Here is a 23,129-nt window from a genome sequence, read left to right as displayed (position 1 = left end):
ATCGGGACTTCATTCCCTCTTGTTTCCCCCTATTTCCCTGGCCATTTCCTATTTGTCTGTTTCCTTTATTCCTTCTCTTCCATCCTGACCTTTAAACATTTGAATGCCCTGGGTTCAGTGCTCCCGACTTCTCTCCACACTCACTTCCCTAGGTGATTGTAGGCATTCCCACAACCTTGAATGCTGTCTCTGTGCTGTTGACTTCAAAATTTCAATACCCGTCCTTGGTGTCCTCCCTGAACTCTAAACCTAAGTGCTCAGCTGCCTTTTCTGGTCTCCACATGGATGTCTAATAAACATCTCGGACTTAACATACTCAAATGGGTCTTAACTGTTTCTCCTTCCGAAGACTGCTCATCTGTTTGTTTGTTTCGTTTTTTTTTTTCCATCTCTGTAAACAATACTGACCATTCACCCAATTGGCTTGTGTCAAAAACCTTGACATTACCTTGACACCTCCCTTTCAAAAGTTAAACTTGAGTGCCGTTAACAAATGCTGTTGGCTTTATCTTGACAATATATCAAATGCCTAACCATTTCCCACCTCCTAAGTATCATCACTGTGGTCCAGGCTACCGCCTTCTCTTGCCTGGATTGTTTTGTCTCCTCTGTGATTTCCCTGCTTCCATCTCTGTCCACCTCCCTCTTCGGAATCTTCTACACGGTGGGCAGGGTGCTCCTTTTAAAATGACAGTTACACTATATCATTCCCCTTCTCAAAATCTTTCATTGACCTCCCGCTGTACCTAGAATAGTAGCCAGTCCACACCCGGCCTGGTCAGTCCTTAGCCTTCTCTTGGAGCTTCTTACCTCTCTTCTCCTTGCTCAGGCTGTTCCAGCCACACCAGCCTTGTTGTCCCTCTAGTGCGTCAGGTACGTTCTTATCTCGGATCTTCGCACGTGGCTTCATGCGTGTAATGTTCTTCCGTAGATGTGTGCGTGGCTCACTTCGTCCCTTCACCCAGATGCCTGCTGGATCCCTGAGACACCTCAAAACAGCAGCTCCCCCCTCCCACCATATCCTGCCTTATCCCCTTAACTTCTACATCATTTCCTTTAAAGGCCTAAATTACTACCTGTCGTTATCGAAACATTTCTTTAACCTTGTCTCTTTATTTGGAGATGACTGTAGAGTCGCTTGCAGTTGTACGAAATAATTTAGACATCCAGTGTCCACCCTCCCCAGTGTCCCCCAGTGGTGACATCTTGGGTAGCAGTAATATGGTGTCACAACCAGGAAATTAACACTGATACAATCCACTGACTTTTCTTCAGATGTCACCAGTCTGACGTGCACTCATTTATGTGTATATTTAGTTCCATGTAATTTTAACACGTGGAGACTCATGTGGCCACACTGCCTTCAGTCAAGATAGAGAACCGTTCCAGCACAGGGAACCCTCATGCTGTGCTCCCCCTTTCATAGCCATAGCTTTCTCTCACCTTCTACCCCTCCCAGATCTTTTATACTGTCTATTTGTTCCCCAAAGTGTGGGAGCTTTATGTGGGTTTTGGTTTTCGTTTTCGTTTTCGTTTTCGGTTTATTTTGAGAGAGAGTGCATGTGAGCAGGGGCGGGGCAGAGAGAGAGAAAATCCCAAGCGGGCTCCACACTGTAGGCATGGAGCCTGAGGCAGGGCTCGAACCCATGAACCGTGCGGTCATGACCTGAGCCAAAACCAAGAATTGGGACGTTTAACCGACTGAGCCACCCAGGTATCCCGGGGGCATTGTGTGTTTTATTCATTGTTGTATCTCTAGCACCTAGAAAGGAGTGCCTGTCATGTCTAGGTCTAGGGCCTAGAAAAAAGGGCCCAACATGTTTGTTAAATGTGGGTCATAAAGAAATACTCCCGTGAGAAAAAAACTTTGCAGGAGGAAGCTTTGCCTTGTTTGCAGGCACACACAACATATAAATGTTTTGATTTGATAATCTTTCCTCTTCTCATCCCATCTTCTCCCTCCCACCACCCTTGCATCCTGAGATACCTCTGACTCCAGCAGTAAAATTGGTCCTCAGTCGTTGTTCAACTCAGGTTAGTTTTATGGTGTAAGTCTTGGGTGTTGTGAGTGGAGGCAGGCTAACAGTCAGTCGCTGTTGGTGAGCACCGTCTTAGATTCGTGGGAGCCAAAACTCTTCGCTTACCTTTACCCTCAGTAGTTAGCAAGTTGTGACCATTGCCACTTCTCTGTCTTCTTTTTATATATCCAAATGAAATTCCAGCTGTCATTCCCGAAGCAGGAATTTCTTCCTTAGGGTTGAATTTCTCTCTTTCTTTCTTTTTTTTTGTTTTTGTTTTTTAAGTTTCTTTCTTTATTTTTGAGAGAGAATGAGTGCGGGGCAGGCGCAGAGAGAGGAGGAGACAGAGAATCCCAAGCAGGCTCCACGCCGTCATTGCAGAGCCCAACGGCCCCACGCAGTCGATCCCCTGACCGTTAGATCACAACCTGAGCTGACAGCAGGAGTTGGGCATTTAATCGACTGAGCCACCCAGGTGCCCCTAGGGTGGAATTACTTGTAGCACGTTATTCTCTTTGCAAATACATCATGTTTTTGGTGTGGAACAACCTGATTCAGATGTCTTCTACGTCTCGTGTTTGTGTGTTTACTCGGAAGGAGTCAAGGTTGCTGAGTGTGTAGAGGGCGAAAGATCAAGTGTTGCTGTTTCCCTTGACAACTTGACGGAAGTGAGCACAGACACCACTCCTGAAGGCAGGTCACTGGTCGCTCCACTCTGCAAGAGGGACGTTGCATCCTCTGAGACCTTCGTACTTCGTTCGGTGCTAAAGAAACCCTCTGTTAACCTGTTTCTAGAAAGCCTGCAGGTAAGTTGAGAGCTACTTGTCCTAAAGCGAATGGAATAAAAATTCATTTTGGTTTAAAACAGCACGAGAAATCTGATGTTAAAATCCAGGCTGCGGGCGCCTGGGTGGCTCAGGCTGAGCCTCCAACTTCGGCTCAGGTCATGATGTCACGGTTCTTGGGTTTGATCCCCGCGTCGGGCTCTGTGCTGACAGCTCAGAGCCTGGAGCCTGCTTGGGATTCTGTGTACCCACCTCTCTCTGCCCCTCCCCCCACCCATGCTCTGTCTCGCTCCGTCTCTCAAAAATAAATAAATGTTAAAAAAATAAATAAATAAATCCAAGCTGTAAATGCTGTGAGAAGTTTGAATGGCTGGGCTCTGGAGTCCAGGTGCCCGGTTTCAAACTCTGACTCTGAAGTTTAAGAGCTGGGCAAATTCTGTAACCTTTTTGTACCTTGGTTTCATCTCTGCAAGGATGGCTAATTTGAGCAGAGTAAGTGGAATAATAATAGGAAGTTAGCACCAGTGCCCGGCAAACGAGGTAATTTTTTTTCCAATCCGTACGCATTTAAATATATAGCCATGCCTACACATCTCTTTCTTTTCTGTTTTCTCTTTTAAAGTTTATTTATTTTTGAGGGAGAGGGCGCATGTGTGCCCGCAAGTGGGGAGGGGCAGAGAGAGAGGGAGACAGGAGATCGAGAATCCCGAACTCAAGAACCGTGAGATCGTGACCTGAGCCGAAATCAAGAGCCAGACTCTTCACCGACTGAGCCCCCCAGGCGCCCTGCCTACACATCTGTTTCTAAAGCCAAAGTAAAGTAGTACCTTCTATTTACAGACGTAGTTATGGTCAGTGGTTATTTAACTGTTTAACAGTTTTTTCTGGTTGAAGAGCTGATGTGGGTCTCTACACAGGGCTGCTTATTCATATCCTGTGTATTTGGTTTCTTTTCAAACAGGCTTAGCATCTTCATGATCCGTATAACTCTTACTGATTAACGACGTTACGTAGCAAACATCCAGTCCTACCACTGAAATTATATGAAGATTTTTATAATTGATCTTTTTACTAAGCTCTCCAAAGTTTGTAGGTGTATACACTTTGAGTTGTTTGCTAATTTTCATGGTTGTTTTGATTATAAACAAATGTAAAAACTCACAAGAATTTTATTTTCTAAGTTCACTTATTTCACAAATAATGGGCGTTTTCCTGGTCAGGAAAATGAAATGGACTTGAGAGACAGTTGCTCAAGGAGGGTTGTTTGGGGCAGGGCATTTGCTTAGAGAAGGAGGGGCTTTTGGAATGGGTGCACTGGAGAAAATGAACAGCTCTAGAGAACAAGGACTGGTCCAGGGTTTGGGAAGCAGATGATGGTTTGGAGGTGACTCATGCAGCCCACGGCCCTGGCGCTCCCCTGCTTCCCTCCAGTGGCCCTGTGTTGAGTTTTGCCTTGTTTGGCGATTCCGGACTTGCGCTGTCCCTTCCTCACGAACTCCATAATCTTTTGGGGAAGCAGAGAGGGACAGATACTACCTTCTTTCCTTGCTCCTAAATCAGGAATATAGTCATGGGGACAGGAGATTTACACACTTGAAAAAAAAGTCTGTTTCCCATACTTAAGAGACAAAACACCCTATTATGCCATTTACCTGTTTTCTTGTTTTTGTGCAGTTTTTACGCCTATAGATAGTCTGATCTGACACCATCCACAGTACATCATACCTCTAGCCACTCATATTTTCCTTAACTTCATTTGCTAGATTAAAAATGATGGAATGCATTCAGCCCGTGTTATGGATTTCTGTTCTTTAATTTTCTCCTAAAATACGATTTACTAAAGTAGTATCGAGAGAGTCCAGGTTTTCTTGTGGCTAATGTCACTAAGCCAGAACAGTTATGAAAGCAAATGTAATCTGCGACACTACATAGTATTACCTTCGGCAGAAGAAAGTTCAAAGTGACCATTCCTAATGACTGTGAGTGTGCATTTATATGCGTAAAATTATTCATTGATGTTTGTTTCGTTTAGGAACACTGTGACAATCTCTGTGATGACGGGACTCATCCGAGCTTAATCTCAAATCTTGCAAACTATTGCAAAGAACAGGCAACAGGTAAGAAATCCACGCTTATTTGGAAGCCTGAGGATACCATTTTCTTGTAAAACTCTGTTCTAGTATGTGGTATTTTCAATGATCTGCTAAATGCCTCGATGCTTTGCAAATTACATGGGAATGAACAGTTGGTTGGAGTCTCAGAATTGGTCTGTTCGTTTCATCTGCCCATTTGTACTTAATGGTAACACTTAAAGGAAATTAATATTCCAATTTTGTTAACTTCCAAGATACTCATGCAAAATTTACTTTAAAATCTATTACTGTATTGTAATTAGAAATACTGCTTACCTTTTCCATTTTGAATTTTTTTCTCTACAAACAGTATTTACTATTATACAAATAATAGCTGCTAAAAGATTCTAGGATACGTACTTTAGATAAGAAATGTAGCCTAATTTTTTATCTACCCATTCATTATCTATAGAAGGTCAAGAAAATTGTAAAGTGCCAGCCTTTCTAAATGTCAGGAAGAGGAAGAGAGTTACTTTTGGAGAGGATCTAAGCCCTGAGGTGTTTGATGAGTCTTTGCCAGCAAATACTCCGTTGCGTAAAGGAGGAACACCTGTTCGCAAAAAGGATTTGAGTAATGTCAGTCCCCTGCCACTGGAGCAATCACCAGTTCCTGCACAGTTATCACAACCAGATTTTGATGACAAGGGGGAGAATCTTGTAAGTGTGAAAAGCGTGGAGCAAACTTGTTTATATTTTCATCAGACCTCACCTGTTTTGTGTGAACAGTAATTATGCTTTGAAATCATGAAATGGACTAGATGATGTGTCGGTATAATTTAATGCACTTGTATAGGTAGGTTCCCCCCCCACCAACGCCCTGCCCCGCCCCATCCTGTGCTCATCCCGACAAGTGCATGGGTTATTCCCTGCTGTCTCCTACTTGCAGGGTTCCTTGTACATAGAATGTTTCGTGGAGCTGAAATACTGTGGCCTGTAGGATGTACCATTGCTTTATGTATCACCAGGAGAGAAGGCTAGACCGTAAGCTCTGACACCCCATGAATTTGTAAGATGCGCTCAGATTTTAGAGGAGGAAAGGTGTGAAAGAGCACCAGTCTTAGAACTGATATGCTGTAAATATACACTTGTTTCCTTCAGATGAATTTCTGTAGGGAGAATTACTGGATGAAAGAAGAGGAATGCGTTTCACCTTTTTGATACATATTGGTGAACATCCAGAAAGTGTACCAGTCTGGACTCAATAGCAGTATAAATGGTTTTATTTTACCATACTTTGTAAACCCTGGGTATTAACTGTACTTTTTTTTAATAGCTTAATGGAAAAAGATGACTTGAAAACTTCTAGTTTTTACTAGTGAGGTTTGAACATTTTTCATACATTCGTGAGCCATTGGAATTTCTTCTCTAGAGAATTGCCTATTTTTATATTGGGACCATCATTCGTTCTCTCCCTGGCCTATTGCACTTTGAAATAAGAATATTCCACTCTCAGCTAAGATGGAGTCAAAGGGACCTAATTTATGTTTTCATGAGAAACAACTAAAAGGAAAACCCCCCAGAAAACACACAAAACAGTGGTTCTCAGACATTGAACATCAGGAAGCATAGGATAGTAATCCCTGAGAGTGGGTAACAAGTGAGGCAAGCTGTATGAGAGCCCCAATTTACTGCCTGGGCTGGACTTCCAGGCCACTGCACAGGAAGGGCTTACCTTGGCGGAGCCTGGTGGTCTCCGTGAGTTGAGGGGATGGGAGTTAGGGTCTGGGAAAGTGTAGGAGGCTAGAGCTTATGGCAGAGTACCAGAGAGGAGAGAGCTGCACAGAGAGCCCTGGAGATCTGCAAAGGGTCTCACTTGAATCTGTAGCTGAGCACTGGTTGCCATGAACTTGTAAGTAAACTGCCCGAGGCCAGGGAAATGACTACCCAGATGGAACAGAGGGAACAATCCCTAGGGTTCACAGAGGGGCAGTAGTAGTGTTCCCACCAACCTGAGTGGTAGAAAAACCTTATAATTCACAGCACATCAGACACTCAGGAGAGCATTGCCTCACTAGTAGAACAGAATTAGATTAAAAGCCTAGCAGAGTTTAAAAGCTTTGAAAGGATACCACTTTTCTCCAAGTAACTTGACTGCATTGTCTAACAAAGCTCAAGAATAGCAAAACTATCCAGTGTCAAACAGTGTTACATTCAAAATGTCTGACATTCAATTAAAAACTAATAGACGTGTAAGAAAAGGTGCCCCCATAATAAAGAGGAAAATCAATCAATAAAAGTAGACCCGGAAATTACACATATGGTAGAATTTATAGACGGAGGCATTGAAAGTTTTTTTAATCTATCTTTCCTATGTTCAAGGAGGTGCAGGAAAGATTGAGCTTGTTAAGAACATGAAATATAGAAAAGATCCAACTTGAACTCTGAAAATTATATTCTCTGGGAAGAAAATTAGGTTGAATGAGATTAATAGCACATTAGAGACTGCAAAAGAAAAGATTACCAAACTTAAAGATACAACAATAGAAATTATTCTGCATGAAAGAATAGAAATGACTGAGCAAAAGTGAGCAGTTGGTAAGCTGGGACAACTTTAGGTGGCATAATATACATGTAATTAGAGTCCCAAAGGAGAGGAGAGATCAGACAGAACAGGAAAAAAAAAAAAAAAAGTTTGAAACATAATGATGGAAAATTTTCCAATTTGATAAAATGATAAACTCACAGATCCTGAAGTCTAGCAAATTCCCAGCACAGGAAACATGGAATAGTACGCAAAGACACATCATTGCTTAGAATCAGTGATATATGGCCTGCAAGGAACCAGAGTAAAAAGACACATGACATAAAAAACAACAATATGAGAGGCAGCAGAACTCTCATTAGAAACTGTGCAAGCCAGAAGACAACACAGCAGCATCTGTTGAAGATGTACTTAATTACTTGGAGCAAAAAACCAAATAACAGCAACAACAAAAACTTGTCCACCTAGAATTCTATATCCAGTGATATAGAACTATATCAAACTATATATTTCAAACTATATTTGAAAACAAAGGTGAAGAACAGGCTTTTTCAGACATATGGAAGCCGAGAGAATTCATTACTGTAGCAGGGTAGCATTAGAAGAAATGTTACGGGAAGTCCCTTCATCAGGAAGAGAATGGTTCCAGATGGAAATCTAGCAAAGGAATGAAGAGCATTGAAAATGCTATAAACACGTGGGTGAATGTAGCACACTTTAATCTCTATAAAAAATTGTTTAAGGCAAGAATAACTAGTGTATCATTTGGTTTATAACCTAGTTAGTGAAATATACAACAAAAGTAACATGGTATGGAAGCTGGGAGGGATTTTTAACCTGTACGCAAAGTGGTGTAAGTTAAAGATGAAACCCTAAACCCTGTAAACCCTAAACAACAAACAAAACAACAACAAGAATGTATGGGATGCACCTAAAGCAGGCTTAGAGGGGAATAAAGCCTGTATTTCAACATAAAGAGACAAATTGGTGATCTCAACTTCCACTTTAAGAAACTGACAAAAGCAATTAAAGCCAAAGTAAGCAGAAGGACTTAATAAAGATAAATGCAGAACTCAGTGAAGTAAAAAAGAAAAGCAATAGAGAAAAGTCATTGAAATAAAAAGATTATGCCCTAAAACAATAATATGAGTAAACTTGTGATCAGACTGTTCAGGGAAAAGGGAAGATACTCCAACTACCAATATAAGGAATGAGCGGTGACTATACGTTCTAACAGGTATTATTAGAAGGTTCATACAGATAAAAGGATAATCAGGAAGTATTATGAAAAACTTACTGCCAATAAATTCAACAATTTAGATAAACTAGACCTATTTCTTGAAAAACACAAACTATACCCAGTCTCACTTGAGAAGAAATCCCTTACCTCATCCTCCCTATATCAACTGAAGAAATTGCAGTTGTAGTCAGAACCTTTCCACGTAGAAAACTGTGTGTCCAGATGATTTTGCTACTGAATTCTACCAGACACTTAAGGAAGACCTCATTTTGCAGACTCTTTTCAAACAAATTGAGGTGGGAGTAATTCCCAGTTCATTAATGTCAGCATTAACCTGACACCGTAGTCAGACATTATCTTTTTATTTTTGATTTTTTCAGTTTTCAGAATTTTTAAGAACAACTATTTAAAAACACTAGTTACAACTCCATGAATTAAATGTGTATTCATTAAAGGTAAACATTCCATTCTTTTTTTTCCTTTTAAATATGTATTTCATAATCATTTTTAAGAACACTATAATCCAGTATCCTCATGAACGTAATACATAGAGATACTACATCATGACCAAGTGAGATTTAACCCAGAAATGCAAAGTTGGTTTAATATTTGAAAAACAAGCTGTAATGCACCATATTAAACTAAGAAAAGCCATATGGTCATTTCTGGGGAAAACAAAAAAAACCTCTATGCCAAACTAATGATTAAAGACAAGTTTCTTCAAAGTCTTCAAAGTTTTTTTCTATGACAAACCAACAGCTACCATGATACTAGCAATGTGGGTCTGCATTTATAGTGCCATTTTCTCTGAATTTCCCCTGAATAATATTGAAATGTTAGGTTGTGTTTATTAATGGAATGCCCTATTTGTTTTAAAGTTAGGATGTGTGATTTTAAATAAACCAAAGAGTAACTTGTTAGTGGATCATTATGGCTACTTTCACTTAATGTTTTATTTTTATTTGTTGGATTGTAGTTAATAAACTTAGTTTCATTAAAGATTGATAAATATTATATAATATGTGTTTATATCCAATATCTTTGCTTTGACTTTTTCTCCTTTATTGGTTACTCATCTTTATGCTTATTACAATTCCACCTACAAAAATAAGTCCTTATTTTCTTTTGGGCACATACGTCCACTGAATTTAAGGATGTCTGATTTCTGCTCTTGTTTTTTTTTGTTCAGGAAAACATAGAACCTCTTCAGGTGTCATTTGCCGTTCTGAGTCCTCTTAATAAGTCTTCAATCTCTGAGACTCTTTCAGGTAGTAACTTTTTTTTTAATCTTAGAATCATACAAGTGTCATTTTCAGTATGTGTCAATATGAAACTAAATCTCCTTAATCCCTTTTAAAATTTTTATTTTTATTATAATAATGCATGTTTGGTTTAAAAAACCAAATAGTATTGGGGCATCTGGGTGGCTCAGTCGGTTAAGCATCTGACTTCGGCTCAGGTCACGATCCCACGGTTTGTGAGTTCGAGCCCCATGTTGGGCTCTGTGCTGACAGCTCAGGGCCTGGAGCCTGCTTCTGATTCTGTGTCTCCCTCTCTCTCTGCCCCTCCCCTGCTTGTGCTCTGTCTCTCCAAAAAAATAAATAAATAAACATTAAAAAAATAAAATAAATAGTACAGAAAAGCTTATAAGAAGCCTCTTGCCCATCCAAGTCTCATACCTTTTAATCACCCACATTGAACCTCCATAGATAGGTAGTGCCATTTTTCAAGTCACTGCAGGCAGTGGAGTTGCCCTCTCAAGTCTTAATTATCAGTAGTAGGCTCCTTTTGTTGAGTGATCCGGATCGTATGGGTCTTTTTTCAGTATCCAGACCTGTTCACCAACATTAACTTGGCCTTTTGGACACATGCACTTTTCAAGGTCTCTGGCTTTTTTATGATCATGATAAGGCAAACTGGGACTTAGATGACAAATGTTATGGGAAAAGCACTTAGGATGGGAACCATTATTCGTGTCTCTCCCCCTTGATCAAAGTCCTTTAGTGGCTTCTCATTAGCTAGACAACACGAACCAGGTTCATTGGTGCAGAATCCAAGACTTGTAGTGCGAACTTAGAGCTAAGCTTGGAAGCATAGTCTATCATATTCTAAAGACTGTGTGCTCTTTAACACACATTATACTTCCTTTCATTTACACCATTAAAAGTGGTCAAATGAAAAATTACTTGAATTTTGTAAACTACAATAGTTATTTTCAGGATCATCTTAATGCCCTTCATTGCAATTTTATTGTACAAAATGTAGCTTGGGATAAATGGATGCCATCAAGTGAAAATATGGTATTTCCTATAATATGATTTAATCTGTTATCTTAGGGTAATATGCTGTCTCTGTGGAAAGTGGTGATGGTTTCTGGGTGTTGAGGGAACTTAAAATTTTAAAGCATGTTTTTGAATCTCAAAATTTATTCTTGGTAATTATTTATGCTTAGATACTATGTTATGCTAAAAGCAAAGGTGGGTATCCATAAGAGTACCCAGTGTATCCAGAAAATTACGGCTCTTACGACTTTTTGTTTAGCTACCCTAATTTTGCTTGTGTCTTACTCATCAGGCATTGATACCTTTAGTTCTTCAAATAACCACGAGAAAACAGCCTCCCATAAAGTTGGTAGAATCACACGGGCCTCTAACCGAAGAAGTGTAAGTGTTTGTATTTGGCATAGTATATTTGTTTTTAAATCTTACTATAGATTTTTTGTTTTTATGGTCAAATTACTATGGGTAAAATCTTGATTTGATTGCAGTCATTCACAGTTAATACCTACGTAGCATATCACCACGGTAATGGCTCTTTTTCTGATTTGATTTTAATTTTATTAGAAGAAAAATACGGTAAAACAAGATGCTATCAGAATTTGTGTTATGTGGAAGGTAATCTGTTTGGAATGTTTCTTTAGGATCTGTGTGGTGTTATGAATTTTATTGAGGTACACAGTGGAGAAGAGTAGCTTGTAAATAACAGAGCCAGAAAATGGCATAATTATACCTTTTTACAAAAATATTTCATTTTGGTTTTTAACACTGGGTTTTAACACTTTCTAGTAGGAGCATAACTCCCATTGAATGTGTGTCTTTTCCTATTTTATTATATAATTAGATAAAGTTGGATTTTTATTTAAATTCATAAATATATAATATTACCATTATAGGGCTTTTCGCTGATACTGTTGGGTGATAAAGCCAGAATTCAAATTTAGATCATCTAAATGCATCTTTCCCCTCATAACTCAACAGCAGTTAGCTGCTAAATTGTAGATGCTTAATACATATTTGGTAAATAGGTAAATCAACTAATCTTAAACTTTTTTTCTTCCTTAATGGGCAGAATGCATATGCTTCTTTGGGTCTGTGTTTAATAAGATCAGAAATTGGTAATTCCTATTCTCCCCCATGCGAGTTTAAGCTGGTTAAAATACTTCTGATGGAATTTGTGAATTAAGAGGAACTGGGATATAAAACGGTAGAAGTAGTGTGGGAGGAAAAATAAATGTGGAAAACGTATCAAAATGTAACTGCTTTATGGTTATCCCTACTTTAAATTTTTTTATAGCAATTGATCACTTTTGCAGAAGAGGAGGTTTGCAACTTACTTCATACAGAAGCTCAGCCCTGTAAAGAAAAGAAAATTAATAGGAGGAAATCTCAGGAAAGCAAGCACACAGAAAGAGTGCGTCCTAAAAAGAACCAAGTAAGTGTGTGTTGAAAGACATAATAAGAATAGAAGTGGTACGTTTCTTTGTTGTATGGTTAGGAAAGCATGGAAAGAAATTTTTTTCCAGTTAACATTGGACCGAGAGTATTAAAATCATCACAGAATAGAAAGGACCATAAGCAATTATGTACTCAGTTATAATTACCCGAGGACCGTTTTTGTATCTTCGTCGTTGTGTTACGTACATTAGCCCAGTAAAACGCTGGCACTCAAATGTTAAGTTGATTTTTCCCGTTGAATCTGATCCAACCTCAGCCTTTGAGAGGATTCCTCTAATTTCTTAGACAAAGGTGAGTGGACCATCTGCCGCTTGTGTGGCTTTGCTTCTGCCAGTGGCTGGCTCAATCTCTTCCCCATGTTTAAGGAAGAATTGAGAAACTGGCTCTGTGTCTTTCTCGACACTTCAAGGCCTGTGCTGGCTCAGGTGACTTCACTGTCTCATCAGGGATAGCGAGTGCAGCACCTTAACCCAGTCACCAGACCCCTTTCACTTGGGTGATCCGGACCTTCCTCTGCCACACCCCGCCCGCAGCTTGCTAGTACCCTTCCCACTTCCAGTAGTACATGTTCTATGTCCCGTTCCCCGACCCCCGGCTGCCAGCGCATCCCGCCTCCTCATTCCCTTACTCACGTCCCTCGTCCGGTACCAGCGGTCTTCTGGCCCCTCTGTGTACCCTCCAGCAGGCAGGCATCCCGTCATCTCCTGTGTTTCCTGTTCGCCCCAAACCGCGTGAGCTGTTTCACCAGCTCTTGTCGGTAACCTCAGTTCTCTGCCCCTTTTCATTCCATTTCAACTCTGGATTAATCCATTATCCCCTCTCCCATCTAACACTGCTGCTGGAGAGACTCACACAGGTGCTCCTAAGGTAGAGTCATAGTTCCAGGTATTACCTGAAGTCTGGTGTATCATTTTCTACCTCTTCCCTTTAAGTATTTTTCCAAGATACTGAGTAGCTTAGTAAGTAAAATCTGGTACAACCTGCCGCCTCAGCAGCGTTTGACATAATTGAGAGCGGCCTTTACAGTCTCTGTTGAAGGTTTATTTTCTTTCACCCACCCTTAGTTTGTATTCCCTAGAGTTCTACTCTTTGCCTTTCCAAATTGTATATTTTCTGGGTGATGTCCTAGGCAGCATGGTTGGTGCCTCCCAAATCTTTCTGATCTAGAAACATGTTGAGCAGCCTACTAGACTTCTCTTCTTAAACCATCCTGTAAGCACCTCCAGTATCCACTTTTTGAAAACTAAAGTAACTCGCCAATTTTCCCCCAACACCCTCCCCCTGCAAAACAGTCAGTAAACTTCCATCCCGTTCCATTCAACAAAAACTGGCTTAAACATGGCCCAAACATCTGCCATTTAGGAAAGCCAGGAAAAAACTGGAAGTTTTCCTGGCTCAGTCCCTCTTTTAGGTCACACTCCATTGAGAGATCCCCTTGCTGAAAAAAATAAACCTAAGTTCATAAATATGCATGTACATCTTATATTATTGCATCAGAAATTGATTTTCTTCATACTCTTTACAAAGCACTGTTACAAAGAATGTACGCATACTTCTTCACATAAAATCAATAGTCAGAAAGTTCAAGGAGGGTTGAGCAGTAAAGTTTGTTTCAACCCCTCTCGGGACCCCGCAGAATCAAAATAATTGATAGAATCAAAAGACTAAGAATAGCAGTGAGAAGAGGAAGGAAGTGAGGGGGGATATTACCCAACAGATGACAGCCTTCAGTGAATCTCTAGAAGACAGTGGATGATGGTACACTGACAGAAGAAAGAGGTAAATTTACAGCCCAGAATGTGCTCAGAGGGAGCCAGAGAGCCATTAGGAGCCAGCTTGCCCATAGAGATTCCAGAAGACTCTGGGCCCCGTAAACAGAGTGGTGGCGAGAGTGGGAAACAGTAATGGAGACGGCCTGCACCAGTTAGCACCTCACCGCCTTCTCCCTCCTTGTTCTCCCATCTCAGAACTGACGGACATCATGCAGGTGAAAGCCCTCATTCTGGCCTTTAGATAAGGTCCAACAGTCTTGACAGCCTGCTTTTGCCCTAAAGCAAAGCCTAAGATTGACACTCCCCATTCTGCCCTGCCCTGCCCCACCCCGCCCTGCCCCACCCCACCCCACCCCGCCCCGGTTCCTAATAGAATTTCCATGCAGGAAAGAGACAGCTGGAAAGCAGAAGAAACTCAGGCCAATGTATCCTGTCTCTTCTGTAAAATCAGACAACTGAGGAGAAACAAGAGCACAAAAGACGTAATATTTAAAAGCTGAAAACCTGACCCCAGAAAGAGATGTTATTCCGGGAATGGAAGGAAACTTCCTCAAAAAAGAGAAATGTTCCCATACACTTCAGATTTAATCAAGTATCTGCATAAAACTAAGAAGGGGATGCTGTCAAAGAGGAGCAGAGGAAGAAGTATCCTTAAATATGTAAAATTTAGCTGTTGGCTAAAGACTAAACAATGAAGTTAAGGAACGTTTCCCAAGAAGGTAGAGCGAAAGAGAAACAAGTAAGAAGAGACATGAAAGCCGAATCTAGGAGACTACATAGGTATCTCAGAACAGGAGAAGAGAAGGGGAGACATTGTCAAAAGAAAGGGGGTTTGGCAGAGTGGAGAAAAGGACTATTTAGGTCGAGTTCAGAACACGATGGCTCTCATAGTACAGAAGAGCAGTTCGAGAGAAGTTTCTAAACACGGTCATTCGGCCAGCAGAGAGGAGCGACCAGTCCAGGTTGGAGCAAGAGGAAAGGGTGCTCTAGGGAGAAGTTCTCTGGAGAGAAAAGCAAAAAGACCTATGATGGAGAAAGTGGAAGGTGTGTTGTATCAGGAGCAAAAAGAAAGGTAATTATTTCCCTGTGCCATTTCAAATAAACGTTTTGGGAGTAAGTACAAAGCAAACGTTAGTGTGATTTCAAGCAATAAAGTAGTGTTAAGGAAAAGTATGGTGTTTTTTTTTTTTAATATTTATTTTTGAGAGAGAGAAACAGAGCACGAATGGGGGAGGGGCAGAGAGAGAGAGACAGGATCTGAAGCCGGCTCCAGGCTCCGAGCTGTCAGCACACAGCCTGACACGGGGCTCAAACTCACGGACCGTGAGATCATGCATAACCTGAGCCAGAGTCAGATGCTTAACCCACTGAGCCAAGTGCCCCTCAGTTGGCCTTTTGTTTATTTATTTTTGTGTTCAAGTTTGTTTATTTATTTATTTATTTATTGTGAGCCAATTTGACAATAAATTATATTAAAAAAAAAAAAAAGTATGTTTTCTAGTGCTAGGAATCCTCTACAGGAGGCGCCCCGGGAGAGGAATGCGAGCGTTGTCCTTGGCAGAGCGATGAAAAACGTTTACACAGTGATAACGTAAATGCTATTTGTTTTCAGCTAAGGGCAAAGCTTTAAGGACTTGATTGTCATGCAAGACGATGATCCAAATGTAGCTACTAGCAGAAGGTGAGAAAGTGGGTAGAGAAGGTGGAAACGAGGGCATTAACATTACAGTAGAGGGGTTAACCTTGCAGGTTCTGGAGCAGACAACCTGGGTTCTAAATTCTGGCTTGACCACTTCCCACCAGTGGAATGGCGGGAAAGATTCTTGATTTCTCTGTTGGTTTTAAAATAAAGGTAAGAACGGTACATCATTTGTGAGGCTTCTTGTGTGCGTTTAATGAGTTAATACGTGTAAAATGCTTAGAACAGTGCCTGGCCGTAGCAAGCACTATGGCTGTTAAAATCAAATTCAGAACCTTGTGAGGCAGAATTTGAATTGGAAGTATCAGTTTGGACTCATGTCTTTTTTCTTTTCAAAAGATTTCTTGGCAGTGAGCACCTCTGACACCTAGATTGCCCTTTCTTTTCATCTCTTTTCTCTTCCTTCCTCTCTTTCTCTGTCTCTGTCTCTGTCTCAACCTCCCTTTCTCTCTCTTTCCCTTCCTTAGTTCCTTCCTTCTTAGCAGGGGAAGGGGCAGAGAGAGAGAGAATCTTTAAGCTGGCTCCATGCCCCGCCCAGAGCTGGACTCAGGGCTTGATCCTATGACCCTGAGATCATGACCTGAGCTGAAATCAGCAGTCGAAAGCTTAACTCACTGAGCCACCCAGGCACCCCTAGGTTGCCTTTTTTTTCTTCATGTTTATTCATTTGTGAGAGACAGAGACAGGGTGGGAGCTGGTGGGGGGCGGGGGAGAGGTGGAGGGCAGAGAGAGAGGGAGACACGGAATCTGAAGCAGGTTCCAGGCTCTGAGCTGTCAGCACAGAGCCCGACGCGGGGCTTGAACTCACGGACCGTGAGATCATGACCTGAGCTGAAGTCAGACACTTAACCGACTGAGCCACCCAGGTGTCCCCCTAGATTGGCATTCCTTAATACCATTTTCAGCTAAAATTGATCAGTGAAATGGCTGCTTTCAGATTTCTAAACAGCACTTGTAGGAAATGAGCCTGGGTCTGTACCAGTGTCCAACGAAGGAAGCTTAAACCACTGGGGCCACGAGAAAGGACATCAGACTGTCTCAAAGGGGCTCCACTGACCAAAAGTGGGACAATGTGACTATCAGACAAAAATTGCGGTGGATTGAAACACAGACTTCAAATCTGAAAAAAAACGCTTCATAATAGTTAAAAAAATCTCAAAAGTCACCTTGGAAGCTGTCTAGGACACCCACTCCTTTTTGTGAAAACTGGAAAATAAGTTCAGGTGAACAAATAGTTGATGAGGTAAAGTTATTTATAGGAGAATTTCTACCATTAGATAAAAACACATTCGTGAAAGTTGTTAATCATTAGATGGAAGGCTGATGGAGGGGCATAATGGGTGCATTGGACTGAATACCTGAGCCCACTGGTCAATCACAGTGTCACAGGGGAGAGAATATGGGCCTTCCAGTGCAATGAGGAAGTCTAGAAGTATCCATGAGATGCTCTTTTCAAAAAACAAAACAAAACAAAAAAACAAAGCTGAATCTAATCAAGCCTAGATCTATCTAATGACCAATTTTTTAGGAAGTATAGGAGGTAGAGGAAACTCAAGACACCGTGATTGTAGTCAACCAAATCCAGAGTTTGGCCAAGTCTACCGGACCGATGCCTCAGCTTATTCATCAAATAAATGGCAAGGGAAGAAAGAAAGAACCATAGAGTAAAAGAGATCTGTCAACAAAGCAAATGTGTGAAGACCTTTTTGGGATCCTGATTTGAACAGTTGTAAGAAGACATTTATGGGCCAATTAGAGAAATTTGATCTCCGAGGAAATGAAATATTAGGGAAACTTGTTGTCTTTGTTCTTTGTGTTTCAGCTGTTTATTTTGAGATCATTTTAGATATTTATACTGTTGTCACAAGAATTACGGAGATCTCCCAAGTACCTTCTGCCCAGTTTTCCCCAATGACAACATGTATAACTTGTGCAGTGTCACGTAGGAAAATATCAACCCAGTCAAGATACAGAGGATTTCCATCGCTACAGGGATCTCTTCTTGCCATTTTGTAGTTCTGTCTACTTCCCCCATCTTGACTGGCAATTGCTAATCTGTTCTCCATGTCTGTAAGTTTGTCAGTTTGGTAATGTTATGTAAATGTAATCACACTCTATGTAACTTCTTGGGACTGGCTTTGTTTTTTCACTCAGCACAATTCTCTGGAGATTTGTCCAGGTTGTGTGTATGAGCCCTTTATTGCCAAATGGTAGTTGTTATTAAAAAAAAAGGTAATCCTTTTGCGATATATACATACATCGTCATTACATAGTATACCTTAAACTTACATGTTTTGTGTCAGTTATGTCTTAAAAAGTTGGGGTGTGGTAAAATTGCATTGTAAAAGGAAAATGTCAACAATAAAATACAATGCTAGGTAATCAAAGACTTCACTTTATTATGGGAAAAAAAAGGGAGCTCTTATCTCTTACAGATACTATAGGATTTTCAGATGAAATGAGGTAATGTGTGGGATTTGCTTTAAAAGGATCTGAGGGAAGGGGAGTATAAATGAATCCTGATTTCTGTTAGTAATTGTTGAAGCTAGATGATGGGTACATGGGGTTCAATATACTGTTCTCTCTACCTGTTGTGTGTTTGAAATTTTCCATTATAGGAAGTTAAAAACAGCAGGAGCCTCTTATTTAGAAAGATGGAGCTAGCTGTAAGAACCAAAAATGGAACCAATAAGTAAACAACAGGGATAAGGAAGTGTGTGCTTCTCATCATAAGCTTTCCTGTACAATTTGATTTGTTGCCGTGTACGTGAATTCTGTATACTTTTGATTTAAAAAAATTGTTTTAAGTTAATTTATTTGTTTTGAAGAGAAAGACAGAGACAGCGCCACTGGTGGAGGGGCAGAGAGGGTGGGGGGAGAAAGAGAATCCCAAGCAGGCTTCACAGCACTGTCATTGCAGAGCCCAGTGTGGAGCCCGAACCCACGAAACCGTGAGATCGTGACCTGAATGGAAACCAAGAGTCAGACGTTTAACTGACTGAGCTACTACTCGGGCACCCTATATATACTTTTTAAATGTTTATTTTTGGGAGAGAGAGAGAGAGAGAGAGAGAGAGAGAATATCTAAAACAGGCTGTGTGCTGTTGGTGCAGAGCCCAATGCGGGGCTCGAACTCACAAACCATGGGATCATGACTTGAGCTGAAATCAAGAGTTGGATGCTTAACCGACTGAGCCACCCAGGTGCCCCATGAATTATTGTTATTTTTTAATTTTTATGTATTCATTTTTATATCATTTATTGTCAAGTTAGCTAACATACAGTGTATACAGTGTGCTCTTGGCTTTGGGAGTAGATTCCTGTGATTCATCACCTACAATACCCAGTGCTCCTCCTAACACATGCCTTCCTCAATGCCCATCACCCATTTTCCCCATACCCCCAACCCCCTACCCCATTATCCCTCGATTTGTTCTCTGTATTTAAGAGTCTCTTATGGTTTGCCTCTCTCTCAGTTTGTAACTATTTTTTTTCTTTCTCTTCTCCCATGGTCTTTTGTTAAGTTTCTCAATTTCCACATATGACTGGAAACATGTGTTTCTTTCTCTGACTGACTTATTTCACTTAGCATAATACCCTCCAGTTCCATCTACGTTGTTGGAAATGGCAAGATTTCCTTTTTTTTCATTGCCAAGTAGCACTCCATTATATATATGTACATACCACATCTTTTTTTCCAAATAATGTTTAGCTTTGAAGGAGACAGAGCGCGAGCGGGGAGGGGCAGAGAGAGAGGGAGACAGAATCTCAGGCAGGCTCCAGGCTCCAAGCTGTCAGCACAGAGCCCTACGCGGGGCTCAAACTCACAAACTGCTAGATCATGACCTGGGCCAAAGTCTGATGCTCAACTGAACTGAGCCACCCAGACACCCCTATATACCACATCTTAACCCGTTCATCAGTGAGTGGACATTTGGACTCTTTCCATACTTTGGCTGTTGTCGATAGCGCTGCTGTAAACGTGGGGATGCGTCTGCCCCTGTGAATCAGCATTTTTGCATTCTTTGGATAAATTCCTAGTAGTGCTATTGCTGGGTCGTAGCCCATGAATTATTTTTAAATAATTTTAAAGCTACTCACAGGAAGCAACTTAAGTACCTGTGCAAATAGTAAGTTTCTGCTTCCGTGTCGAGACCTCCTTTACTATCTGAGACGAAATACTGGTGATTCTAAAGTAAACGAAGTCACTTTGGGGGTCTATACCTTCAGTTGTCCTTTTTCTGCTTCAGGTCATAAACCATCCTGTTTGCACATTAATGTCTTCCCTAAAATTCCAGCCACAGGTGACTTCGCTGTTACCGTATAAGCAAGGCTTTTGTATTGGAGTAAAATTGAATTTTGTTACGGTTCCAGCCTCTGCAGGTAAGCTAGGCAGTGCTAGACGTGTGTCCCCGACAGAGCACAGGTGCTTTAGCCTTTAGTCCCGTCTTTGGGCGCTGCACCTCTCTTGGCCCGTGACCATGAGAAAGCTATCATCACGTGTAGCAAATTTTACGAAGTTTACCTATACCTTTTCATTCTACATTTATTCATCCATTTGTTCATACCTGTTTGTTGGGAAGTCGTTACGTGTCAGGCAGCGTTGCAGGGACTGAAGACGTTTTATGTAGACAGAGATGGCCCAAATCCTGCCAACAGGGTATTTTTTGTACCTATGAATCAGAAACTGTTCTAGAGGTCATAACCAGGTGACATTGACTGCAGCGTATTCACTGACTGTGTAGGGTCTGTGTCTGTCACACTGTAATACCAAGCATAATTTGATACTAAAAATATTTTCCCCCGTGTCAATTCTCTTCATATCAGGAAGGAATTTAAAAGACCAAGAATGGCTGACACATAGCTCTTTTCTGTGTATGGATCAAGCCTTATTTTAACCATTTCATTTATGTTAACTCAGCGCTCACCACAGCTTTCTGTGGCTCCCGTTTTGCAGAGGAGAATGAGGTACAGAGAGGTGGGGTGACTTGCCTAAGATCATAGGGCAGGTAGGTGGCAACGTCAGGCATCCGGCACCGAAGGCCATCTGCTCTCTTTTGCAGTTCCTCTGTGGAGCCCGAGATTTTTCTCCTGGTTTCCGCATCCACTGACCAAGCTTTCATTTCCCCAACTGTCCCATGGAATGTCAACAGATGTTCCATAGAAATAAATTTTTCGTGGAAAAATAGTTAACCCGGTATTTTCCTAATGTGTATAGAGATTATTTATACTGAGGGGCTTCTCAGAGAATTTAATGGTAAATATATATTGCAAATCACCAAGAGGAACATTTATCTTGTACAGTTCTAAAATTATTTTTCCATGGAATGTTTTATTTTGTTTTGTTTTTACAGGATATCTATAGATCTCTCAAGGAACATGCAGTTCTGTGCCATTTTTGTACTCTTGAATATCATCCATCACATCATTAGTTTCTATATTTTCACCCAAATGATCTTTCTTTAAATGTAAAATCGAATGTTGTCACTCCCTGAGTCACTGTGCAGTTAGCCTTCATTGTTTTCAGGCTCCTACTCATTGCATACAAGGGCCTCCTTGCCTGCTTTGTGGAGCAGTGTTAAGCCTTTTGGAGGCCAGGGACCCATCTCAGTCCATATAGAGTCTGACATCGTGTATATGTATCAATAATAGTTACTTGCTGTTCGATGGTGAGCCCCCTAAAGACCACATCCTGTTTTTGTATCTTCTACCTAGCAAGTCACTACCTGCACAGAGTGGTTTCTCAATAAATGTTTCAATGGATTCCATTTTCTGGAAGCTTTAATGGCTAAAAACACATTCCTTATGTTAACCTAAAGTCTGGTTCTCTCCAATATGATCGCATTGAGTGTATTTCTGTTTGCTCATAATAATCTATTATTTCAACACAGTGTTTGAGTTTCCCTGAGGTCTTCTCCATGTGAAGCTTTTTTTTTTTTTTTAACAGAGAACATTAATTCTCACTTGCTAATATGGCAGTCAAAATTGAATTCAGTACTACATTCCGGATATTATTAGGACAGTTTTAATTTGTATAGAAACCCACGTGTTTTCCACCAGTTATTACCATTCCTTTGTCCCTCTTCTACTTATGCTTGTTAAACCCCATCTTATTTTTGACCTATTCATTTTTTAATGTTTTTTTTATTATTTATTTTGAGAGAGATAGGAAGTCAGGGAGGGGCAGAGAGAGGAGGAGACAGAATCCCAAGCAGGCTCCACACTGTCAGTGCAGAGTCTAACATGGGGCTCGAACTCATGAAGTGTGAGTTCGTGACCTGAGCCAAAACCAAGAGTAGGACTTTAAACCGATGGAGCCACCCAGGCACCCCTTGACCTATTCATTTTAATCTTGATTATTAATGTTTGAAGCAGCTCAGCCAGCTTTGTGTTATCTGTCACTTTTACGTAACCTTTATGTACATAACTATTGTTTCTTCATCTAAACGTGTGAGCAGAAAACAGCCCCTCATAGGTTCTAGTAGATAAGTCATTCTAGGCTAATCCTGAGTCATCCTAACGATAGCCTAGCTACACCTATCTCCTGTCTTAAGTCTGTCAACTCTAGAGCATCTAATCCAGAACTTACTTGGGCAAATGTTTTATGGAAACGTAGACCGTTAGTTATCATATAGTCTGTAAATTGAGTTCTTTATATTTTATTTGACTTTGTGTAAGCTACCGAGCCCTCCATGCCTGACTCAGATTTCTAAAATTTTCAACGGAATAACTGGTCTCAAGTTTTTCTGTACAAATTAAAGGCTCAAAATTGTATACGGCGTGACATCTTTCTCAATTACTGCGTCTTAATACATCTTCACAGGCTTTAAAAAGTTGCAGAAAGAAGAAAACAAAGGGAAAGAAAAGTATTCAAAAGTCTTTATATGGGGAAAGAGACATCGCTTCCAAGAAGCCGCTCCTAAGCCCTATTCCTGAGCTGCCTGAGGTCTCGGAGATGACGCCTTCCGCCCCAGGTGCCGGAACGATGCGTTCAGGTATCTTGTTCTTTTCCTGTTTAGGTTTTATCCTCTCCACCACCTTGTCCCCCTTTTCCCGTTCACTGTGTAAAGAGCATACAAGTAAAAATAGCAACTTTCCCAGCGATTTTAAAAATCGCTGTCTTTGTCAGTCATCAGATATGTGTAGCCTGCATTCCATTTGCAGCGTACCTGTAGGATTTATAATAGCTTCAAGGATGAATAAGGTATATGCCACCCTAAGACTGTTGGCTTCTGCCTACTTCGGAACTTCAGGAAAGCACAGAAGT

At 40.9% G+C, this 23,129-nt stretch overlaps 1 protein-coding gene across 5 annotated transcripts in view; it reads left to right on the top strand.

The window, feature by feature from the left end:
- The window catches only part of CDCA2 (cell division cycle associated 2), a 48,974-nt gene that overhangs the window by 22,937 nt on the left and 2,908 nt on the right, over positions 1 to 23,129 (top strand). For all 5 annotated transcript variants that reach the window (XM_042983197.1, XM_042983198.1, XM_042983199.1 and 2 more), the window contains 7 exons: positions 2,616 to 2,824; positions 4,836 to 4,920; positions 5,348 to 5,592; positions 9,847 to 9,925; positions 11,232 to 11,320; positions 12,231 to 12,368; positions 22,686 to 22,857. In XM_042983197.1, the coding sequence (XP_042839131.1) occupies positions 2,616 to 2,824; positions 4,836 to 4,920; positions 5,348 to 5,592; positions 9,847 to 9,925; positions 11,232 to 11,320; positions 12,231 to 12,368; positions 22,686 to 22,857 (1,017 nt within the window). The remainder of the gene's footprint in view (positions 1 to 2,615; positions 2,825 to 4,835; positions 4,921 to 5,347; positions 5,593 to 9,846; positions 9,926 to 11,231; positions 11,321 to 12,230; positions 12,369 to 22,685; positions 22,858 to 23,129) is intronic.

This window comes from Panthera tigris, chromosome B1, assembly GCF_018350195.1.
Source record: "Panthera tigris isolate Pti1 chromosome B1, P.tigris_Pti1_mat1.1, whole genome shotgun sequence".
In the NCBI taxonomy this organism is placed as follows: domain Eukaryota; kingdom Metazoa; phylum Chordata; class Mammalia; order Carnivora; family Felidae; genus Panthera; species Panthera tigris.
This window is presented reverse-complemented; position numbering and strand designations above follow the sequence as displayed.